This window comes from Accipiter gentilis, chromosome 11 (genome assembly GCF_929443795.1).
Source record: "Accipiter gentilis chromosome 11, bAccGen1.1, whole genome shotgun sequence".
Lineage (NCBI taxonomy): Eukaryota > Metazoa > Chordata > Aves > Accipitriformes > Accipitridae > Astur > Astur gentilis.
This window is the reverse complement of record NC_064890.1, coordinates 12,080,866-12,101,883: the sequence shown is the minus strand read 5'-3', so window position 1 is coordinate 12,101,883 and position 21,018 is coordinate 12,080,866. Positions and strand designations below refer to the sequence as shown.

Sequence of the window (21,018 nt, the reverse complement as noted above, 5' to 3'; positions counted from 1 at the left end):
ATTTTAAGTTGCAAACAGTGATTTAGCATCGGGTTCTCTTTTTCTCATTATTTCAGTGAGCTTTCAATAAGACGCATCATTGATTTTAGTGAGAGCAGCTCTTCGCTACCTTTTTTTTCTCTTTTAAACTCTTGAGGACAAATACGAAGAAACTGAATGTAAACTATTTTTGGAACTTTATTTTTCTTCTGCAATGAACAGCTGTGATTAAAAAAGTCAATTAAAGTTGATGCACATGGACGTTCTTAATTAACTATGTTCTAAGATATTAGCTGTACCCACAATTAAACTTTTGTAAAAACAGAGGTTCTATCCAGACATCTGTCCACTAATGCAGCAACATTTGGCTACTTCAATATGATTAAAACCTAGGAAAGTCTCACCACTAAATAGCCAAGATTAAAAGTTCTCCAGAGAGCCCAGTACTTAGTAGTGCCTTATTTTTTTTTTTCCCCATGGAACACATTTTTTGCATACTACATTCTGCTTAGAGTATCACCTACATTTTTCCTACTTTTGCCCTAGAAATGTCATCATATAGTGGAAACATGACTAAGACTAATGAACATTTGTATTTCAAAGAAAAGAAAATTCTTTAACCAGTCTATCACAAGTTAATAATGCAGCTGACATAGTAACTAGGGTCAACAATAATCACCAGTAACAAAGCTATATGTTTTATTTTCACATTTAGTGCAACGTAACAGGCCACTGGCTGTAGAATTTACTGCACACTGCGGTAACCAGAAAAATGTAAAGATGTATAGAAAAATAGGATATTCAATAGGAGAAATACTTGTTTTTCACTACCATAGCTATCAGGAAAGAAAGTACATACACTGCCATACCAACCAATATAGTTATTCATAAAGAATCATTCTGTTGTTCTGCAGCAATATAGTGAACTACTCTCCACAGCTTTGAAAAAGCAGCATTACGGCAACACTCCAGTAGGCCAACCTTCTGGTTTCCTTACATTCATAATAGATTTTAAAAATAAAGCTCACGCATATTTCTTGTACAAAATAGACTCAGGTGAATTATTGTAACATTGCAGTAACTGAATTGCATGTTATCTGTAGGCTTAGTTAACAATACAAAATATGTAGCTAAAATAAATAGAAATATTAGGCATTATATAGAGACCTTTGAAATAAATAACAGTTTTTATACTGAATTCAGTGGTCTTTTGCATTAATTCTATTGTTTCTGAAATTAAAAGCTATACTTACATACACCTGCTTTCATCCTTCAATCACTTCATTATTTATGATCCTAGATATATGCTGAGGAGTGTGTTCCAAAGATGATTATACCTAATGTGAAGGCTTCTGACTTCCATAGTTTTTTCTCAAATGAAAATATAAGCAAAATTTCATTGGTTTTTCTTATAAATTTTGTAGTGAGAAATTGCAATTTTCCAGCTCAGATTAGATTCTGAATTCTAATGCTAAAATATTGTTTGGAAAACAGCTATATCTAAAGACCTAAAAAGAAAGCCAGGATAAAGACCTTTAGGTGCTGCTGAACTGGTAAAAAGTCAAAAGGCAACTGAATAGAACTGAAATATGACTTTCTGCTTTTTGTTTTACAATGTAGCTGTCTCCTGTTAATAAAACCTAGGCATCTACAGGCTGTAAATTCAAATTACTTTAGGACGATAACCACATTAATATACAACTCTGCCAAAGACAGGATCTGCTGTATTGTACCACTCACTGGGTCTTTCAAAATACCTCATTTCTATCTATTATCTATAAAGATTGTATGGGGAAATTACCATATGATTTAGGTCCTTCGGACGGTGTCTGCATTTAGATGGGAGAATAATCAGCTGCGGTGCAAAATGACTCAGCATAACGCCTCCCTGGTCTGCGGTTCCTGCGATTCCGGAGTTCATCTTTACCTCTTTTTAGGAAAGCATACTGGTTTCCAGATACTTACTGGGGCATTGTTTTGTGGAAGCAATGGAAGGAGCAGTTTGGGGTGTTCAGGCAGCAGAGCGGGTACCGCCGGCCCGTGGAGTCTGCTCCTGGGGCGAGCAGGCAGCCCGAGCGCTGCCCGCCCCAACCAGCAGATCCGCAGGCGGTTCGGCATCATCCCCACGACACGGCCGGAAAAGTACTACTACCCAGTTTGGCTAGTAACGAGGTAAAAAGGCGAGGAAGTGGACAACGCGTATCTTTTTCCATCTGTCAAAGTCTGAAGGTGCGTTCTGTTTACATAGCCGTTTTTTTCACAATTTCACTTTATTGTTTGGCCTGCAGAGCATTTAAAAAGCAAAACAAACACTTCCTTCATTTTGTTTTGGCTGCACTCAAGGTGCTCTTACTCTATTGCCAACTACGTAATTTCTGTATATGTGCGTGCGTGTGCACGTGGACTCTAACTTACTGTAGGATCTTTGCCAGCCATTTTACACTCTTCAACCTTGTTTGCTGATGCTGGCCAGAAAATCTGTAAGGAAAGAAATATCTTTTAAGTACCATAATTATTACTTAATTTAAACAAAACATTTCATTGCCTAACCTAGACTAATAAGTTAATATTTTGATATCTTTTACACCTTGATTATAAGGAAAAAAAGGATTTTCATTGATAAATGAAAACAACTTTCTGTCTTAGCATGCAGTAAACAAAATAAAGGCCCAGGTCTTTAGCTGATAAAAATTAAGCTTATTACACATTTTTAAGATAAGTTAATTTATTTAGACTTCTTTCTTCTAAATAAGAGAGTTTTTTCATCATTATTGCCTAAATTACTGTCCATCTTTAATTTTTTCTTTTACTGAACTCGTAGAAATTATTCACACTAGAAACCAGAAGACTAAAATATTGCAAGAAGGGTTCTTGTAACAATTTTTTTTATTTTAACAGCAAGGGTTCAGATAGATTATGATAAAACCTGCTTAAAATCTTAAGACTTCAGGCTGATTTCTTTCAGACAGTTTTCTGCCAAACACCTCAATGTCTGAACGTTTATCTGATCTATACTCAAACTCTAAAGATTTTGGGCTTCTTCCATTATTTATTTTGATTTTGAAATAGAAAAGACATCCATTAGAAATTTAGTAGGTGACAGAGCCTGATAAAATTTAGCCTCAAGATAACATAAATAATAGCATTAAAAGATCTCTGTGTGTATATACATACATATATATGCAGAGTTGTAGGTATGTATGCATATGTATACAGAGTTTCTATAGAGGCATAAGGTTAGCAAAGTGAATCTGTTATAAAAGTAAAGAAACAAACGGAAGAACGTGTGGAATTGCAGAGACTAATTCTGAGCCTAATACTGGGTGTTCACATTCACTGCCAGAATATTCCGTGCGGTTTTTTGCTTTCTGTAGATTTTTTTAATTCTTGTTTTTCCAGGCCTAAACAGACTGTTGAAATGTCTCCCAGCTTTATACCGCAGAATATATTTCACGCAGCAGAGGCCTTCCTCTCCAACCTAACTCTGCACAGAATTAAAACTGACCCGCTAAGGGAAGGCTGGAGCGTGCCGTGCGGGAGCACAGCAGCTCCTGGACAAGGGTGGTCGGATCGCTGGTGAAAGGGGCATTAGCAAAAAGGTCACACAAGCTATTTCAGACCAGAGAAGGCGGCCCCATTTCAGAGGAAGATTTCTGTACCATTAGGAGGAGGAAGGATGCGTTCACGCCATCACACGAGAGGCATTTAATTTAAATGTGTAAGTCAGAGTTAGCCTCCCTGGACTCCCTGAACAATCAATTCAGGTAGACAGGCATGTCCAGAGGGCGATTCAGAGCAAAGCCTAATTTAACTGTGCTTAATCACCCTCCAGCGGGGCCTGGCGCTGACACATTAAAAGCCTTGCCTCTTAAGGAAGGCATTTAACTTCGCTGCTGCGAGCTGGATATCTCTGCCCCTCGACACTCCTGAGGTACAGAAATAAGGCCCATAGATTAAAGGATCGGGTGAATTTGGTAGAACAAGGCCTTTACAGTGCACTTCAAGGTAGTGTCGTAGCTGTACTAATCTAAAGAAAGGCATGGCAAAGTCTGTAGAGAGGTATTATCTTAACGGTCACGCTGCTGGGCACACAAGTGCTTCTGCAGGCCACCTATTTTAAAAGCAGAGAAGCTGGATTCGAACTGGCTCTAGAAACAAGAGAGGAATCTGTGAAAGTGGTTCAAACATTTGATAATTTGATTATTTTCATATACAGGCTGCCTACAACAGTTTGGGGAGATGGGACACAGAGAGTCCTTAGATAATGGCATCTCGATAAGTGAGAGAAGAAGCCAGAAAAGAGGTGGTGTCAACAGGGAGATGCAGGTCATAGCGTCCAAAAAACCCCGAACAGGAGGTGTCTCACCGACCCAACCGAAGGGCAAGGGCTGACACAGACATAACAAAAGATTGGAAAATAGTTCAGCGATTAAGCTTCAGAGTACAAAACAAAAATAAATGTAGTCGAAGGTTAAAGGCAACTCTGTCCCTCTTGGGATTTTTCCCTATGGCCTGAAAACAATAATATGTATCTTATTCTTCCTTACAGGCTTCTTTTTTTTTAAAAAGTGCATCTCTGAATTATCTTAAATCTTGGAGAGGAGCAGAACCCATCAACCCATATGGATTTTCCTTATGAGGCCAAGCCATGCTGAATGTCACTTCAAAACGAGTAAACAGGTCAGTTTTTAAACAGTGTTTGAGCAGCAGCCACGCTAATAGCTTGTTCACCTTGCATTGCACATAAAACAAGGACTAACAATTCAATAAGGTGCGGGCCTGGACTTCTGCCAGCTGCACAATAATAAAATACACATTTTTTGTCTTAAAAAGAAAGGCATGTAGTAAAGCAACATTGGATTCTCAAAATAAATCATGAACTTACACTGAGAGGGTCCTGGCTTATATTATTAATATTCAAAGACAGAATATGATCTTTGCTGCCCACGTAGATCCGATCCTGATCTTCATCCATTAATAATATCCTGTAATCCAGGGGACTGTGGGATATTCTGTGATATTCAGAGGTCTTAGTTTCTTGCAGCTCTGAAATAGTAAAGACAACAAGTTAGTAAAGGGGTTCAGTTGCCTTTCTTGCTTGACAACTCCATTTCTTTCTAAATAAAGGCATCTTTGAACACAAGTGGGGTCAATAAGAGAAGAAAAACCCTCATCAGACACCTGGTACTAATGCAATGGTTGAATTATAACAAATTTTCCTTTCCCAGTTTGAATGCAATTCTTCTGTATGTTAAGTAGCTAGACATACCGTAAAAATCAGGCATTGTTGTTATTCATTCATCTAATTAATTCTTATTTTAATGGATATGATTATTTACAGCTTTGGCTTTTAAGGAAGGTCATATATTAAATTAATCAATGTGTTCAATATATTTCGAAGTTTATGACAGCAGAAAATCTGCAAGATCAATCAAAACTACATAAGAACACTTTACTTTCTTTTCCTAACAGGGGGCTTCACTAAGAATAGGATTTTATTGTTTTCAAGGTCAAATTTTTTTTAGTTCTTCATCAGCATGCATGGCTTATTTAAAAGAAAAAAAATAATGTATTCAGTCAAGCCTGAATGTGTCCATTTATTCAGTTTTTTGTTTATGGGATTTGGACCAAACTATCAGAACTGTAGAACTAGCTCTATTTTTCCACATAAAACTTTCTTCAATGAAGTGAAGTGAAAAACATCCTTTGATCTCAGTAGTGCAGGATCAGGCCTGTTACAGGAATAGCACAAGCATCTGCAATATAAGTATTACTTGCTGCCCTTGAGAAAGCTCAGCCTTCCTGTCTTTGCTTGGCCAATATGTTTTGGCCCCCACTGAGATTATTTTTCTTTTCAGTAATAACAGAAGGGATACTTCTCAAGACATGAAAATAGAAAAATAAAACTTTAATAATCAATTTGTCCTTATTCAAATATTTAACATATAATTATGCTTTCTTACCTCATGACCATTATTATTGGATTTTGTTCCCTGTGACTCTAAAAGGGTTGCAAATACATAGTACATATGAAAATGAAGCCCTGCTATAATGTTTATGCAAAAATCTAAGAAATGAGTCCACATCCCTTTTGCAAACTGTTTGTCTGGGACGATATGGCTTGTCACTGTTGCTAAAGCTTAGTTTTTGCTAAAAGCAAAGTTTTTGCTCATTAGTTGCCTATAGAAAACAGTAGATGCCTTAACTAAAATTAGTCGTCTAAGCCTTTAAAATGACTAGATTAACGTGGGCTAATGATATTTTGGAAAACAAAACTCTCAAAACAGACATATTTCTGGATATGCGCTCTGTTAAAAAAAAAGTGTGCCTAATGTATGCACTTTCTGTAAAACACATATTTAACTGGAAGCATAATTTTTTTCTTTGAAAATCACTTGGAGAGCAATTTTTGACAAGCTGTAGACAACATACAGGCAAAGGCTGCACTCTTGGGACTTATACCTGTCTACTAGAGATCTAATGATTGAAAGAACACTTATCAGAATATGATTTGCATTGATAAATATGATACATAACTCCACTTAATTTTTATCATGATTGCTAAATAGTTTCATAGGACAATGAAAAATATCTTCAGTTACTGAAAGATATGATGTTTTGATTCACTTAGATGTATGACAGCTTTCAGGAGCTAAGGGTTGCCTACATGCATTTATTTATGGTAATATTAAAAAAAAATTACAAATAATATTTCTATTTCATATGTCCCTCAACAAAAGATAAACACACAATCAAGACTTACAGCCTGTGTCTAAAAGCTTAAACTGAAACAGTACTCATTAAATATATATGAAAATTGTCCACATCATTTTCAGAAGTCTTTCTTCAGTGCTTGAAAAATCAATTGTTTTACTTTATTTTAAAAAATCCTCCCTGTAAGCTTTTAGCAAGGATTTTCAAAGGCACCTGGGAGACTCATCAGCACAGTGCCATTAAAATGCAGTCCCTTTGCCCTCTCTGAAATTCTCAGACTGACCTTTCATAACTAGCCTGAGAAGCTAGTGCTCATCCCTTTTCCTGGTGGCCTTATTAACTTTACTGTAATATCTGGCAGCTGTAAGGTGAAACCGAACCTTCGCATAACCGTATATTTGACATACTAGGAAAGCACAGATAAAGTGGGAGAGGCAGCAGTTTCCTGCACAGCATTGGGTAAATGTGAGCACAGTGATTGCACAATATAATGCCCCTTCTTATTGCTTCAGTGACTGACAACGATTGACAAAGAATAAGCCATGATTGACATAAAAGATGATCAAGACCATGATGATTGTTTTTAAACAAGAGACAAAAATAGCAACAGATATTTGATTTCCACAACTTTCATTTATCAAAATCCATTATTTTCCTTGATTTTTAACCTCTTTGCAATGGTATTATTCTTTCTAAGGCACCTGAAGGGTAATCTGTCTCCATTAAGCTGCTGCTGAGGACACTATCTTATGACATGTCACTAGACTTCAGAAACTCAACGCCATTCATAAGAGGAAGGAAAGCCCTGAAACAGTTTCATACAGATTTAATAGTTTCATTTTTTTCAGTGCTGAAGCTTACAGTTTATTAGCCTCTTAGGGCTACTCGAGCAAGTGGGGAGGAGGTTTATAACTGATTAGATTTTCTTTTCATTTAATAAAATTTACCACACAATCACCCAAGAAAATTTGATTTTTAAAAGATTTACTATCTGGGTGTTGTTATTTGGAAAGAACCATGTCTGGAAAGATGCTGTAAGGTCTTCCACATTCCTTTTAATCTCCAAAAATTTTTATAAATAAATGATGTAAACAATTACTGACCTTCAAAGCAAATTCTATTCCATGCTTTGGGAATTTAACCAAACATTCAAGGCAGTAAACCCTGTATGGAGAAAGCTGTTGCGGACAGCTCTCTGTGAATATTAACAAGTGTGTTTGACAATAACACAAAAGGTTATAATATATTCCATATGCAAATAACTGTCATCCTTAATGATACAAGAATAATCTTTGTTTGCCCTTCTTTCATCAGTCAGTGAATTTAGTTTTGGCTTTCCTCAATGATAAAGCCAATCCCAACTTGATCCCTAGTGTTAGAAATCTGATCTTAGAGGACAGGTTATGTAGCTTTTGTCCCTTTTAATGAAAAACAAAAACTTCAGTGAACTGTCTCCCCAGAACTATTATCAGTATGATTGAACTGCACATTTTGGAGATCCCAATGACTGGGATTTTTCTCCGTATACAACATACAGCTGACTGACGATTAGGCAGTTTAACACCTACTCTTTAATTATCCTTCTAATCCACCACAATTGAAGTTAATGCAAGTATTATTTTTAAAAAAAAGTTGTGTTCTTGCAGGAGAAACAAAAAAATATTTGTGTAATATCCATTATTAACATCACAAAGCCTTTGTAACACTCAAAACTCATTGTGTTGGCCAGAACAAAACAAATTGCAGCTATCAGAGACTGGAAATCCGGGAAGGTTGAGATATCTCCCCCACTGACAAACACAGCCTTTTATACCCAAATTGTCCAACCTGCATAAGGGTATATGAGCTAGATCCACTCATCGGGTAGTGCTCCAAATGTCTTCTTTAATCACTTAACATCAACCTTTCATCAATTCTTAATTCCAATTCACTGGTGTCACAATGCTGAAAACACAGCTTGACTTTTCGTAACGTAAGGGATATAATAATGCCTAATATGTAAGATAAGACCCTAGTATAACTGACTTCCTTAGAGGACATCTTATACTAATATAGGTGTTTGATATGTATGTTACTGAAACTAATATAATTTTTAGCAGGACCTTCCCAAAATAAGATTATTTCCTATTCACAGAACCACATAACCACTTGTTACTGAAAAGTTCACTATAATCAAGAAATTATATTGCCAAGTTTGGTAAGCTACAGCTGTGGTATGCAGGCATCCCCAGCCCAAGTTCAAAGCATTGAGTTTATCCACAGATAAGCTGTGGATAAACGACGATACGTGAAAGAGTACACGCAGTCGTCTCTGCACTGTACCATCTCTGCGTTTCCAGCCTGGCAGGGCTTCTCTGAGCAAATCTGGGATGCTCTGTCAAGCTTTTAATTTAGGATCCCCCGGGGCAAAGTACAAGAAATAATGTTTACCTCCTCTTTCCTGCTGGCATAGGGATTCAGTCTCAGAAGGTTGTTTATGGGGAAGTTCAGAGCAGAGAGAGAGGTTTGGTGTATGTGCCTCAAAAAAAGGCAGGGAGTAAAGCACAGGCATCCAGTTTCACAGGCAGAACCACAGTGAAGGGTACAAACACAGCTTTCCAGAAAGATGGGCTACATCTTCCCAGGGAACCTCTGCTGCCCAAATCGACAGGGATTTTATGAAGCCTTAGTGATTTGGAACTCAGCAGTACAATGCTGTTTTCTTTTATTCCCTCATGGGGTCCGGGGTCCACAAATGACAGGCCTTGTGTACATCTGGCAGTAGGCTTGACAACACTAGCTTCTAGTTAAGGAGACTGTAAGAGTTTCTTAAGCCGCAGTAAACCTTCAGTTTGTGACAACAAATATGCCAGCCCATGCCAAATGTGAAATTGCAATGTAAAATCTCACTTTCTAGCAACAGGAATGAAACCTTCCCCACCGCCCCCCTCCCCCCCCCCCCCCCAAAAAAAAAAAAAAAAAAAAAATTAAAGTAGAATGATGTTTTTGCTTATAGTATCAAATGAAAATGGCACCCTTTTACTCACCGGTCACTTTTGAACAGGTAAAAAAGTAATTTGCACACATAAATTTGGAGAGAGGCTGCACATAACGTTGCTAGCATTGAAAGGAAAGGCAATATATTTAAAACATGTGAGTGGAATCAGAGGTATCTGCAGTTACGAAAAATAATTTGAAAAAATGCTTCAGACACAAGAAAAGCGCTCGTTTTATTTTAGTTTAAATATTTTCCTTTCTACTTTGTATGGACTACATTCTCTGTTTTGTACCTTCTTAGCAGAAAGAACTGGAAAATATCTAGTTAAAAGATATTGGATTTAATAAGAATCTAATATCTTCATCTATTGTTTTCCTGGCCTTATTTCTGATTTTTTTAGTGTAAAGACTCGCAAGAAATAAATGTATTCTTTTTATAGTTTACACAGAACCTGTGGAAAAGGGATGCTATTTATAATATTGCTTTTCAACTATGTGAGAACACAGTGTGACTATTTGTTTAATTTTATGTACGGAACGAGAACAAGGAAAGTCTGACTATTTCTTTTCAAAACTTCAGAACGAGTCACCTTTGCACTGTGGATATTCCTTTTCTTTGAAGAAACCTGTATTGATTCCTTCTGCTTAAGGGGGGGGAGATAAGAGAGCTATTACAGCATTTTGCCACTGCTCATGCAGTGTTCAAACTAAAGGCCAAGCCTCAGCCAGCTCTCAAGTGAAGCTGATTATAAATGTGTACGCAGTCATTTGGCCAAAGAGCCATAAGCAGCCAGATGTGCTACTAGTCAGTCCCTTGTGTGCTTTAACCACAAAGCCCAAAAAGCTCAGGTGGACCTTTGACCTTTTCTTTATCTCTTTATCTCTTCTTCACGCATGAGAAGTCTTTGCACTTTGTTTTAATGCTGTTAGAATGAAATTTGGCTTTCTGTATAAGGAGGTAATAGGTTTATAAGGACTGGAAACCACAGATGTGTACACTTGCTAGCTTCTGAATCTGTCTGAAAGGGTTTTAATTACCTTTTTTTTTTTTTTTTTTTTTTTTAAAGAGCGAGTGAGAGGGGAGAAAATAGATTTACAAGTGCTCATAAAATCACAGGCTAACTAATTAACAAGATGACTTGGAGGATAGGGAGGAAGGGAGTTCAGACAGTACAGGCTGAAACAGGAGCCCTCTTTGCCCAGAGCTAAAATGTATAATTTGCTAGAAGGAAATTTAATTGCTGTATTTGGAATGAGAGTAAATAACAAGGAAATGTCAATGATACCTAAATATGAGCTGATTTAAATATACACCTTGAATACTTGTTGGTATATTTTCTAAATGAGTTGAAAATGGACTTTAAACATTACTGGGCTGAGATAGTGCAGTCTTTTATAAATAGAAATGATAGCACCAAGGTGAAGTCTTTGGAGAGTCAGGCCCAGAGGTAGCTATAACATGTCTGAAGAACAATCATTCACCTTGAGTAGATCAACATACACATTAGGAGCAGTAAAACACTCAATAGCTCTTTGTGAAGGGGACCATGTGTTGATAGGAAAAGACATACCAGTTAATAGTTGACCTTAAGCAGAGCGTTCACATATGTCAGTAGATGAGCGTTTTTTTTTTTCAATTCACAACACACACAGAAGTCCTAAAATCCTGGTAACTCATAGTCTTTCAAAAGATCATAATGGAGTATTAACTGGCTTTTGTTCTTGGGGCTTTTTAAAAGTCACACTGAAAGGGGAATCACTCATGACAGAGTGCTGTTTTATTAAAATTATCAAAAACTATCAGGGAAATTTTCATCTTTGATTTACTACTTTGAAGAGTGAAGAAGAGGGGGCAGATCCACTGAGGTGTGGGCAGCTGCCCGTTTTGTGCAGAAGGAATGTGCTTTCTAAGCAAAGGCAAACACACGACAAGAGAAAGCCACTTACTTGTGTGTGGCAAAATGTATTAACACGGCTCTGTGGCACATTCATCAATGTACCCCACAGTGTTAACTGCATTTTCACTGATGCTTTACATTCTGAATAACTGATACTATTAAAATGCTGATTTTTTTTTTTTTACTTACATAGATAGTGTCATGATGAAATCATACCACATTCCACAATAGAAGCCCCATCCGAAACAAAGAGGAAAAATACGTCAACTTTTTCCAAACTGCAGTTGCATAGCTACTCCAAGTCTTGCCAAATATTCCAGTATTGAGATTCTTTCACTGAGAATTATGCAAGACCACCCACACCCTCCAGCCAGCCAGTCTCGCTAGGCTGTAGACACTTCTAGGCATAATTTTCAGATTATTTCTCCATTTACCTTGCTGTGAACCTGGAATAACTCCTCTGAAGTCTGTATAGGTATTTCAGTAAAAACATTGAAAAGTGGGCTTCTTGTTTTTCAGTAAGTAGCGTGCAGTTATAATTTTACTGGTCATCAGCTATATCCCTTTATATAATTGCAATTTGTGGGTTTTATTTCAGAAGATGTCGCAAATACTGCCTCTCTACAGAACCTTCCAGAAGAAGATATCTGATTTTTCAAATATTACCTTGCTCATTTATGTCCATTATTAACGTGTCCATGCTCTATTCTCATTTTTGGTCCCAAAACAATGAGAGAACTTTGGCAAGCGTGGAGAGCCATAAAGGCAGGCCAAGTGGGTTTACGATTACTGCCGCTGAGTTAGCCACGTCAGATGGCAGCCAGTCTTCTTCACGTCTCGTGTATAAAGAGCTTGTGTATAACAGCTCTGCAGTGTGCAAACTGCTCTCCAAGAGCTGTAAGCTGCGTACTTCAAAGTCTGCAGTTATACAGAGTTTACCCTTTTGTTTCCTTCCAAAAGACAGGGAGAGGGTCCTCGCCACATTGCCTAAGGCTGCACAAGCTCGACCTGCCTCACCCCCTAGCCTGGGTGCACACAGTGGCTTTGCCGTTGGCACTTGAGAAGTTTTTGTTTTCCAGATGCAGGAGCGAGAAGCTTTCAGTTGCCAAGTATGACATTATTTTTGAGACGGGGTAAGAAAAAAAGCCACACCCGTGGAGAAGTCAGACAAATTCCACATTATTTTACTTCTGGAGGTAGTCTCTCTTTTCATTGTAATCTCTTGCGTTTTCTCTCTTACTCTTTTTTTCTAGAGGACCAGCAATCACGTCACTGGAGGAACGGCTGTGCTTCCTCCTGCGATGCTCAGTCACACAGAGAAATGTTCCAAGCAGCTATCAGAGGAACTGGCCAGATGAAGCCCTGACTGTATGCAGACACCAAAACTCTTTGATCCAAATTTAAAGAAAGATATGAGAACTGGAAGAAAGTGAATTATTGTAATTGCCTGTCTGAGAAATGAATTAAAACTGAAGCTAGTGCTATTCGCCAAGTCAGAACTGGGCAACAACATGAGACTTGTGAGCTGTTCTCCCAATTCATTCATCTTCATCCCGTTTGTGGCTAGTGGGTTGACCTCTGGGAGGAGAACGAGGTTTGAGTGGACTTGTCATTAGTTTTGCATCTCATTCAGGCTGTTATTTTTGTGATAAAAGCAAACCTTTTTAGGCTTAGGTTTGAGTATCTGACTATTTATTCCCCACAAACTGATGTGGCAGATGATGTCAGCGGGGATGTTCTTGAATACTGGGGAGGGAGAGAGGAGCAGGGAGAGTGTAAGTAAGGTTGAGTGAAAGGCAGGTTGTTTTACTGCTAGAATTGTCATTCTTTGCAAGTTTACCTTTCTGTTTCATCCTAAGAGTGTACTTTGCAGGTTTACTGAGGTAGCCTGTAGACAGCGAAGACATAATTTGCCTTTTCCAAAATTGACAGAGGCAGCTACTCCCCAAATGTGCAGTTTAAGCTGTTAATACATTTTCATCGACATACCTACAACCCTGCCTCTGAATTGTAGTGAAGATCCATCAAATGTTGCAAAATAATCAACACCTTCAGTAATGAAAGTAAGGTAGTAGTCTTAACTTTTCTGACCAAAAAGGCTTTTCACATCAACTCATATGTACAGTCTTTCTTTTTCTCTCTGAGCATAGTGTCACTAAACTGCAGAATTACTCTTGTTGCCAGAGCTAATAAAACTCATTGAGAAAACACAGCTCAACCACTGAAATATTTGATTATGGTTTCTGTAATAAAGTAAGAACCCACTTCACTGTGGTGAGGCAGAGGAACCCTTTTCATTGTATCCGTTTCTCTCCTCCAAAGAGCAACCTCCCCAGAGATTCAGCCAAGCTCCATGTATTTAGAATTGGCATTACTGCCCTTGCTGCAGTAATCTCTGCCTTTATTGATGTTACCAACTTGAGCTGCAATTTTAGCCATGCCACTTTATCCACAGATCTCCTTAAAACATATTGGTCCTTTCTTCGGCAGTCACTTCTCACCCCTACTCTGTATAAAAAAGGGCAACAGTGTATGCAGGCTTGGTTACAGTTTCATTATTATTATTATTATCATTTTAATCAAATTAGGATTAGCTATCAGGCATAAAGAGATCAAGCTAAATCCCAAGTGCTTAGCTTTTATTCATTGTTCAGTAAAATAATGTAAAATTTACTCAGCTGAAGAAGGCTTGGAGGGTGGTATTTCACATTCAAAAGAATTTCATTAATAAATTCATTTCAATGGACTGGTGAATTAAGTGGTGGTATTTTTAGACACAGACAATTCTGAATACAGAGGGATGCTCATAAAAGAAGCCAAGTTGTCTGTAACAAAAATAAGGAAACAGGTATGGGGGATGGTAGGTATCATATAACTAGGTAAACTACTGCTCTCTTTTTTAGTGTGTTTTCTTGTTTCTTCTCAGTATCAGTATCAGTATCAGTCAATGGTATGCAAATACCTGGTGTCTATACACTCTTGGCTATATATCAGATAACCCTCTATATATACCAAGTCCAGAAAGTTAGCAAGCTCTGCTTTACACGTGGGAAGAATAAAAGAAACACTTATTCTCGCTCCACTATATGCGAAAACAAAGCAGCTGGAGGTCAACGAATGGCATCCCCCCTTCAGTGAACCTTCAATGAACCCCTAGTCCAACATGATGCCAGAAGGATCACTATATTGGAGATAACAAACTTTAGAGGCAGCCACACTCAATTCCACAGTTCTTTCACAATTGTATTTATGCAAATCTCCTCTTGATAGTTCTACTTCTAGAATAGTAGAATATTTCTCCACAATATTCTTCATTCCTTTTCCTATATTTCTTTGTTATTCTGTATGGTTAAATTACCCCTTGTAGCCTAATTTGGGCTCTTTGATAAAATTTGATTTTGCATCCAAAAGGCCACCCAGCCTTTTGCACTGAAAGGAAGCAAGCTGCTTTCTGGACGTGGGTGTTTGGGATGCCTCCTGAAGCCAAGGAAAGTTTGGTTTGTGAGAAGAGCAAAGGTCAAGCCTATCCCTAACTGTTTTCCTGTTGTTTTTTTCCCTTGAAATACATTTTTCTGGTATATTAAATGCATTCACTCCCATCAGAGGAATAGCTACATGGTTTCATCAGATTGCACATTAAGTTGTTGGTTTGTTTTTCTTTTCAAATGACTGTAATGCCACAACCTGCTTCACTGGACACAGGGTTTGGCCACATTCCCCAGAGGACTTCAGAGGTTGGACACAACTGGAAATTATTAATTTCATCATCAGTGTTCACTGTTTGTGTTGCTGAACACCTAAGATTTTTATCAGTACTTTCAATATTAAATTAATTAAGACTTAGGGATTTTTTTAATGTCAACTTCAAAACCAAAATACTTCCAAGCATGTATGCAGTGAAAATTATTTTATTTAAGCTTACTTTATTTCTGTATGGATTTGGAAGCTGGAAGTGGATTTGTGACTCTTAGGTATCATTTATGAGATGCGGCTGTCTCTACTGCTGGCTCAGTGGGAGTAGGAGCGCTGTGCTCAAGCCCTGCAAGAAGACGTGTACAGTGGGTAGCATGCTTGCTGTTTAAACACACAGAACGTAACTGTATTTCACTCATTTTCGCACCATGAAGACTTGACACAAAGAGTGAATTTAGGAGCACATTCCAGAGCTGCATGCTACCATCAATCTTCAAGTGATCACCAGCTGGTATTTGGGTGCACAATAAAAGTCATGTTTAGTGGGCTGAGCATAGCCTGGTGGATTAGAGTCCACTCAACTCTAAATCCTATTCTACTGGTATTTGACCTAAGACATGTCATATAAACTCTGAGTTACATATGTAAAGTGGAGGTAACAGTTTGGTATTTATTTGACTGGGTTGTTTTTGGGTTGCACTTGGTAATGTACAAAATAGCCTCTGGAATTAAAATGAAATAGCTGGAGGAAGCTATTTCAAGTGTGTTTCACATGCAAAAAGAGAGATTTTGTTTGTTTGTTTTAAGTCCAGACTCTTCAGACTTAATAAGCTCAGCCAAAACTCTGGTTTGGATTTAAGAGATAACTTTTATGCTTTTCTGTTTAGATTTCATCTGAACGGGAAGCCATTTAAATAAATAAACCTTCTGCAGTCACTCACTCCATGTTTAAACTAGACTTGCTGTATTTATTCGGCAGGATGACCATTTAGTATTTGGCCAAAAGAAGGAAAAAAGTATAAGAATTCCCCCTCTTGCACTTCCACAGATATAAAAAAAATATTAGATATAACCTACTTGTTTATATTCAACTTTCAGTTATGAAGCATCTCATGATTACAACACTACCACTTTTAGATAATGGTAGGCTCTAACAGGAGTGAGCTGTTGGTTCATTTGGATGTGCTGAATGTCAACAAAGAGAAAAAGGAAGATAAATCACTGCTTCCAGGTAAAAGACAGGAGAGCCAAGAAGAGTAACGTACTCTGCTGAAGTCCTACGTGGACCTCTTACAGGTTCGGCATAGAAAGAGCAGGTTAAAGAAAGGAAGGACTTGTAGAGCAATCCAAAACTGAAGGGTATTTAGATTCCTGACAGCTTAAAATTGGCACACTGCAGGTATAGGACAGGAAGTGGCAGTGGACAGTATGGGATAGAAGTCAACCACAGTCAACCACTGATCTCTGTAGCAAACTACTAATTGTAGCAGCGGATGATGCAAGTGCCCTCACTATAAGCCTCTGTGTCCTTGACCCTGAAACAACAGAAAAATTGCACTAACTTTAAAGGCAAAACTCACAGCTTGTGTCCTTTGCCCTGTACTCAAATTTTGGAAGCACAAGTGAAATAAAGTGGCTATTCATTTAAAGCATAATGTACAAATATCCGGAACAAAGGAGATCTGTTTCGTGATCAGAACAGGGAACTATAAGTCAGAACTCCTGGGCACTTGCTCTCTGACCTTTAACAAATCTCTCACCCTCCATTTATGTCAGTTTAACCATCTGCTATGTTTATAACAACATTTACCTGTCTTTCAGAATTACTATCAAGTTTAGCTAATGTATGTTTGCCAAAAAAACCCAAATGAAAGGCGTTTCTATGTTCAAGGTATTATTCTAACTCATGTTGCTGCTAACCATTTAGGCTTATTGCACAATACATTTAAATCACTCCATTTTACAGGTACACACGCTTTAGTGTTTCTGTATCGGATAAGTAATGCCACTTAATGCACAATCCATTTCAGCTCCATTAAATAGACATGTCATGAATTCTATTGTAGTAGAAAGGAAATCTCTACCACGTGATTGTGACAGAGTAGAGACAGTTCTGAATAGCTTTTAATCAGAATTTGTTTACTAAAGGCATGTTAACTTCCCTAGATTTGCCCATGAGGAGAAATGCCAAACAGTGACCTTTTGAACTCTTAACTTGAATGCAAAATGTTTTTAACAGGTTCAAGTCTTTTAGCTGGTGGTTATTTAATAGAGCTTTCACTATTTTATAAGACATATTTTGACTAGTTCCCTTAAATACCTTCACCTTCATAGAATATCACGGTATACTTCAACTGTTACGGAAAACTAAAAGCAACTCCAGTAACTTTTAACTTTGTTAAACTGATCTCTCATAGCTGCTCCTCTTCCTTGGCTCTGCTCACTATTCAATGTCAGGTTATTGGGTGGTTTACTGGCACTGAAAGTTCCTAGAAGCAGGTGTCTCTTGCATCAGATACATACTGAGTGTGGAATAATTAATTTAAGCTTATTTTTCGGTATTTTTGGTGGCAATCTATTGTAAAGCCTAAGCATTATCCACTAAAGACACCACAATCTAGAGATACCTTTCTTGTTTGTGCTACAAAAGTTATCAAATCTACTCTTTCTAATGGGAATATCATTAGCCTGAGAATCACAACACTACACAACCCTAGGTTTACTGTCACTGACCAGCAGTCTGTTGATCTGATTTTCTGCTGCATTGCTCCAAATGTTCCAACTCTCAACACCAATAAAATCAACAGAGATGCACTGGAATAAAATATGGTTAAAATTAGGAATCAGTTCTTAGCTCTCCAACTGACAGTCAGGTATAGACACCAAATTTATCATATTCACCAGTTGGCTGCAAGTAAAATTTTAAAAATTGTTGAAATATGAGCTCAGGGTGAGAAATGACCTAGAAGTTCAGACGCTTGGGCTCTACTCCTGGTGTTAATACTAAGCTAGAGTGCAGACAAACATTCTTAGAAATGTGACTCTCAGTTTTGCAATACCTGTCAGACTCACCTTCTGGTACAGCAACCCTAAGGCAGAACTGAGAAGAGCACAAGTATCCAGCTACTTGCAGTAATGTTTCAGACATTAGACTTATGACTTTTTTCACAGCTACCGCAGATCATTTGGTGCAGGTTGGTAAGGCCTGACCATGCATATCAGGTTCACCAAAGAATTTAGGCAGAGAAATTATTCGTTACCCATGCCAATAAACCTTAGGCAGCCAGCTCCCTCACCAAACCAATGCAAAGAGAAAACTATACTGGGCATGCCCAGTAGTACAGCTTTTGTCTATGGAAATTTCTGATTATGAGCTAGTCTGGATTTTCCTGAATTAATAATCTGAATTTAGGCTCTTAACTCCCACCTAGATGCCAGTTTAGGTGCATAACTGGTGTATTGAATATGTTCCTGGTTCACCTCCTGGCTATGCCGCACTTCCTTTACTCTAGCTTTGGGCACGTTGCAACTACTGCCATCTCTTCTACAGGTAAACTCAGTACTACAATTCCACTTTATATTCCAAAATATGACTACCAAAAGAATTCAACAATAGCTGTTAATTTCATAACTAAGGAAACATTCTGGAGTCTGGCAAAATATGTTTTCCCTTTTGCACTTCATTCTGTTTTACATGCACTGTACTCAAATAATCATGCAGATATGATATTGCTACACTCAGAAGTCTAATTCCTGAGCCTAACCGCAGGAGGCAAAGCAGGCTGTCCCAGACTTCTCACTGCCTGTCAGATGACCTGTCCTTTTACAGCATCAAATCAATGCAGGGTAGTCCAGAAATAGAACGATTAATGATTTACAACTTGTAAGACAAAGTACACACAAAGAAGTTCATCCATCAGTGTTCCTCATACCAAATGAAATGGTCACAAAACCCCCACTGCCAGAAAATACATCACCTTCTTCAGGTTTAAAACATGACAAGACAATGAGGGCAGTATATTTTAGGCCTGGATATGAGAAAATAGAAACCTTAACAATCAATGACTATTCTGGGGAGAAACATTCTGCCGAAGGAGGGAGAAATGAAGTCATCATTTTCAGGTGTTTCCTGAAATGAAGAACAGTGACACAAGAACCTAACTGTCCCAACTGATATAATTTTCACTTTTTTCATTGATTTCAACCTTCTTCTGCAGGTTCCTGGTTTGTTTTGGTTTGGTTTTCTCTATTGATTAGAAAAGAAGCCTGGATTATTAACTCAGACTAGATATTTAACATTTAGATGACAGCACCAGAAGTAGGTGAATTTCCTCAATAGGATAAAAATACAACTTTGGCTCACCTGATACCTCAAGGGAGAAGTGTAACAGTGACAGTAAAAGAAATAATCTGAAAACAGTTAAGTAAGGGGTTTGTTTGTTTCAATGGTTGACTTTGGGACATTGAAATAAAAAAGATCTAATTCTTTATAAATATACTGAACTCTAATGTAATTGCAAACCTCCAAGCAGAACAAAAATCACACAGACAGGAGTTGGATTTATCATCTTAGAAAGCAAGTGACACATGAGGAGAGGAAGGAAGGGAAGACAATAAAATATCTGCAATTTGAATACATTTACATTTATTTCCTGATAAAATTAAATACCACCTAATATCCCCCTGCCCTTCACACACGAAGCCAATGCAAACCAAAGGTCCTGAAAATACTATTTACAGAAGCAATCAGAATGTGATTTTTCATAGATGCAAGAAAATAATCATGTGAATAAATGTTTGCAAGTTCAGTCAGGCTGCATGTTACCGATATTTAGATGCCGTTCACAAAGAGCACTGTGCAGATCATATAATTAATACAGTTTTTCTCCTTCAGTTCTGCTTTCCTTTTGCCAGCTCTCTAAAAAGGCAAAGGACTATGCTTTTAGTTGGTATGAACTTGTGTGCATCAATTCAGATGACAAACAGTCTAGGTCCAAGTGTGAACTATAGTATGCTTCCAAACATTGGTTAACATTTCTTTTTTAAAAATTATAAAATGCAGTTGCTAAAAGACAATTTTTGTGCTGTGCCTTGGCTCCCAAAGTATTCATATCCTGCAAAACTTCTGCTTCAAGTAGCTGACACCAAAAATCCATTCAGTTGTTCAGATATGATATTTTAAATATCTGACAAGGTTATTTATAAATATTGTATTATTTTAATTAAAATAAGACCTATCAATTACATTAATTAATAGTGGTAATGTGTGGATGTGTGACTAACAACTGAAATAGAGTGTAATTTGTTTGAACTGTTTTTTCTGCTGTAATGATATTGTTACTCTGGAGACATTAGTACTTGACTACATTTAATTGAACAAAGGAAACTATGTCAATAGCCTTGGGAAAAACATTCTAATCAGAAATGAGCAAGTATTTAAAGAAGCTTGCCTCTGCACTGAAAAAAAAATAAAATAGAAAAGGCATAAAATAACTGCTGATGATTAAGATATGAGGACATAAAAAATGTGCATTACCATTCTGGAATAGACAAAATATTAAAATATTCCCAGAATCTCATTGCTATTGCTATATGTCAAGGTAGAAAGCACTTAATTATTGTGGGTGTGTATGTCAGAATACCACACTGTGATAAGGGACGTGTTATTTCTGATTCCATTTCATGACACAGAAGACGATGCTCTTATATCTTTTGTCTCAGTTTGTGAATTCATTAAGTTGACACATTTTTGCCTACA

General features: G+C 37.5%; 1 protein-coding gene across 4 annotated transcripts in view; it reads right to left on the bottom strand.

Annotated features, from left to right (window-relative positions):
- The window catches only part of SEMA3C (semaphorin 3C), a 123,662-nt gene that overhangs the window by 50,498 nt on the left and 52,146 nt on the right, over positions 1–21,018 (bottom strand). For 3 of the 4 annotated variants that reach the window (XM_049813646.1, XM_049813647.1, XM_049813648.1), the window contains exons 3-4: positions 4,865–5,025; positions 2,395–2,457 (exon numbers count right to left, since the gene is read on the bottom strand). In XM_049813646.1, coding sequence (XP_049669603.1) covers positions 2,395–2,457; positions 4,865–5,025 — 224 coding nt within the window. Of the gene's footprint in view, positions 1–2,394; positions 2,458–4,864; positions 5,026–21,018 lie in introns of those variants that run through there. The other variant, XM_049813649.1, reaches the window with a different exon arrangement.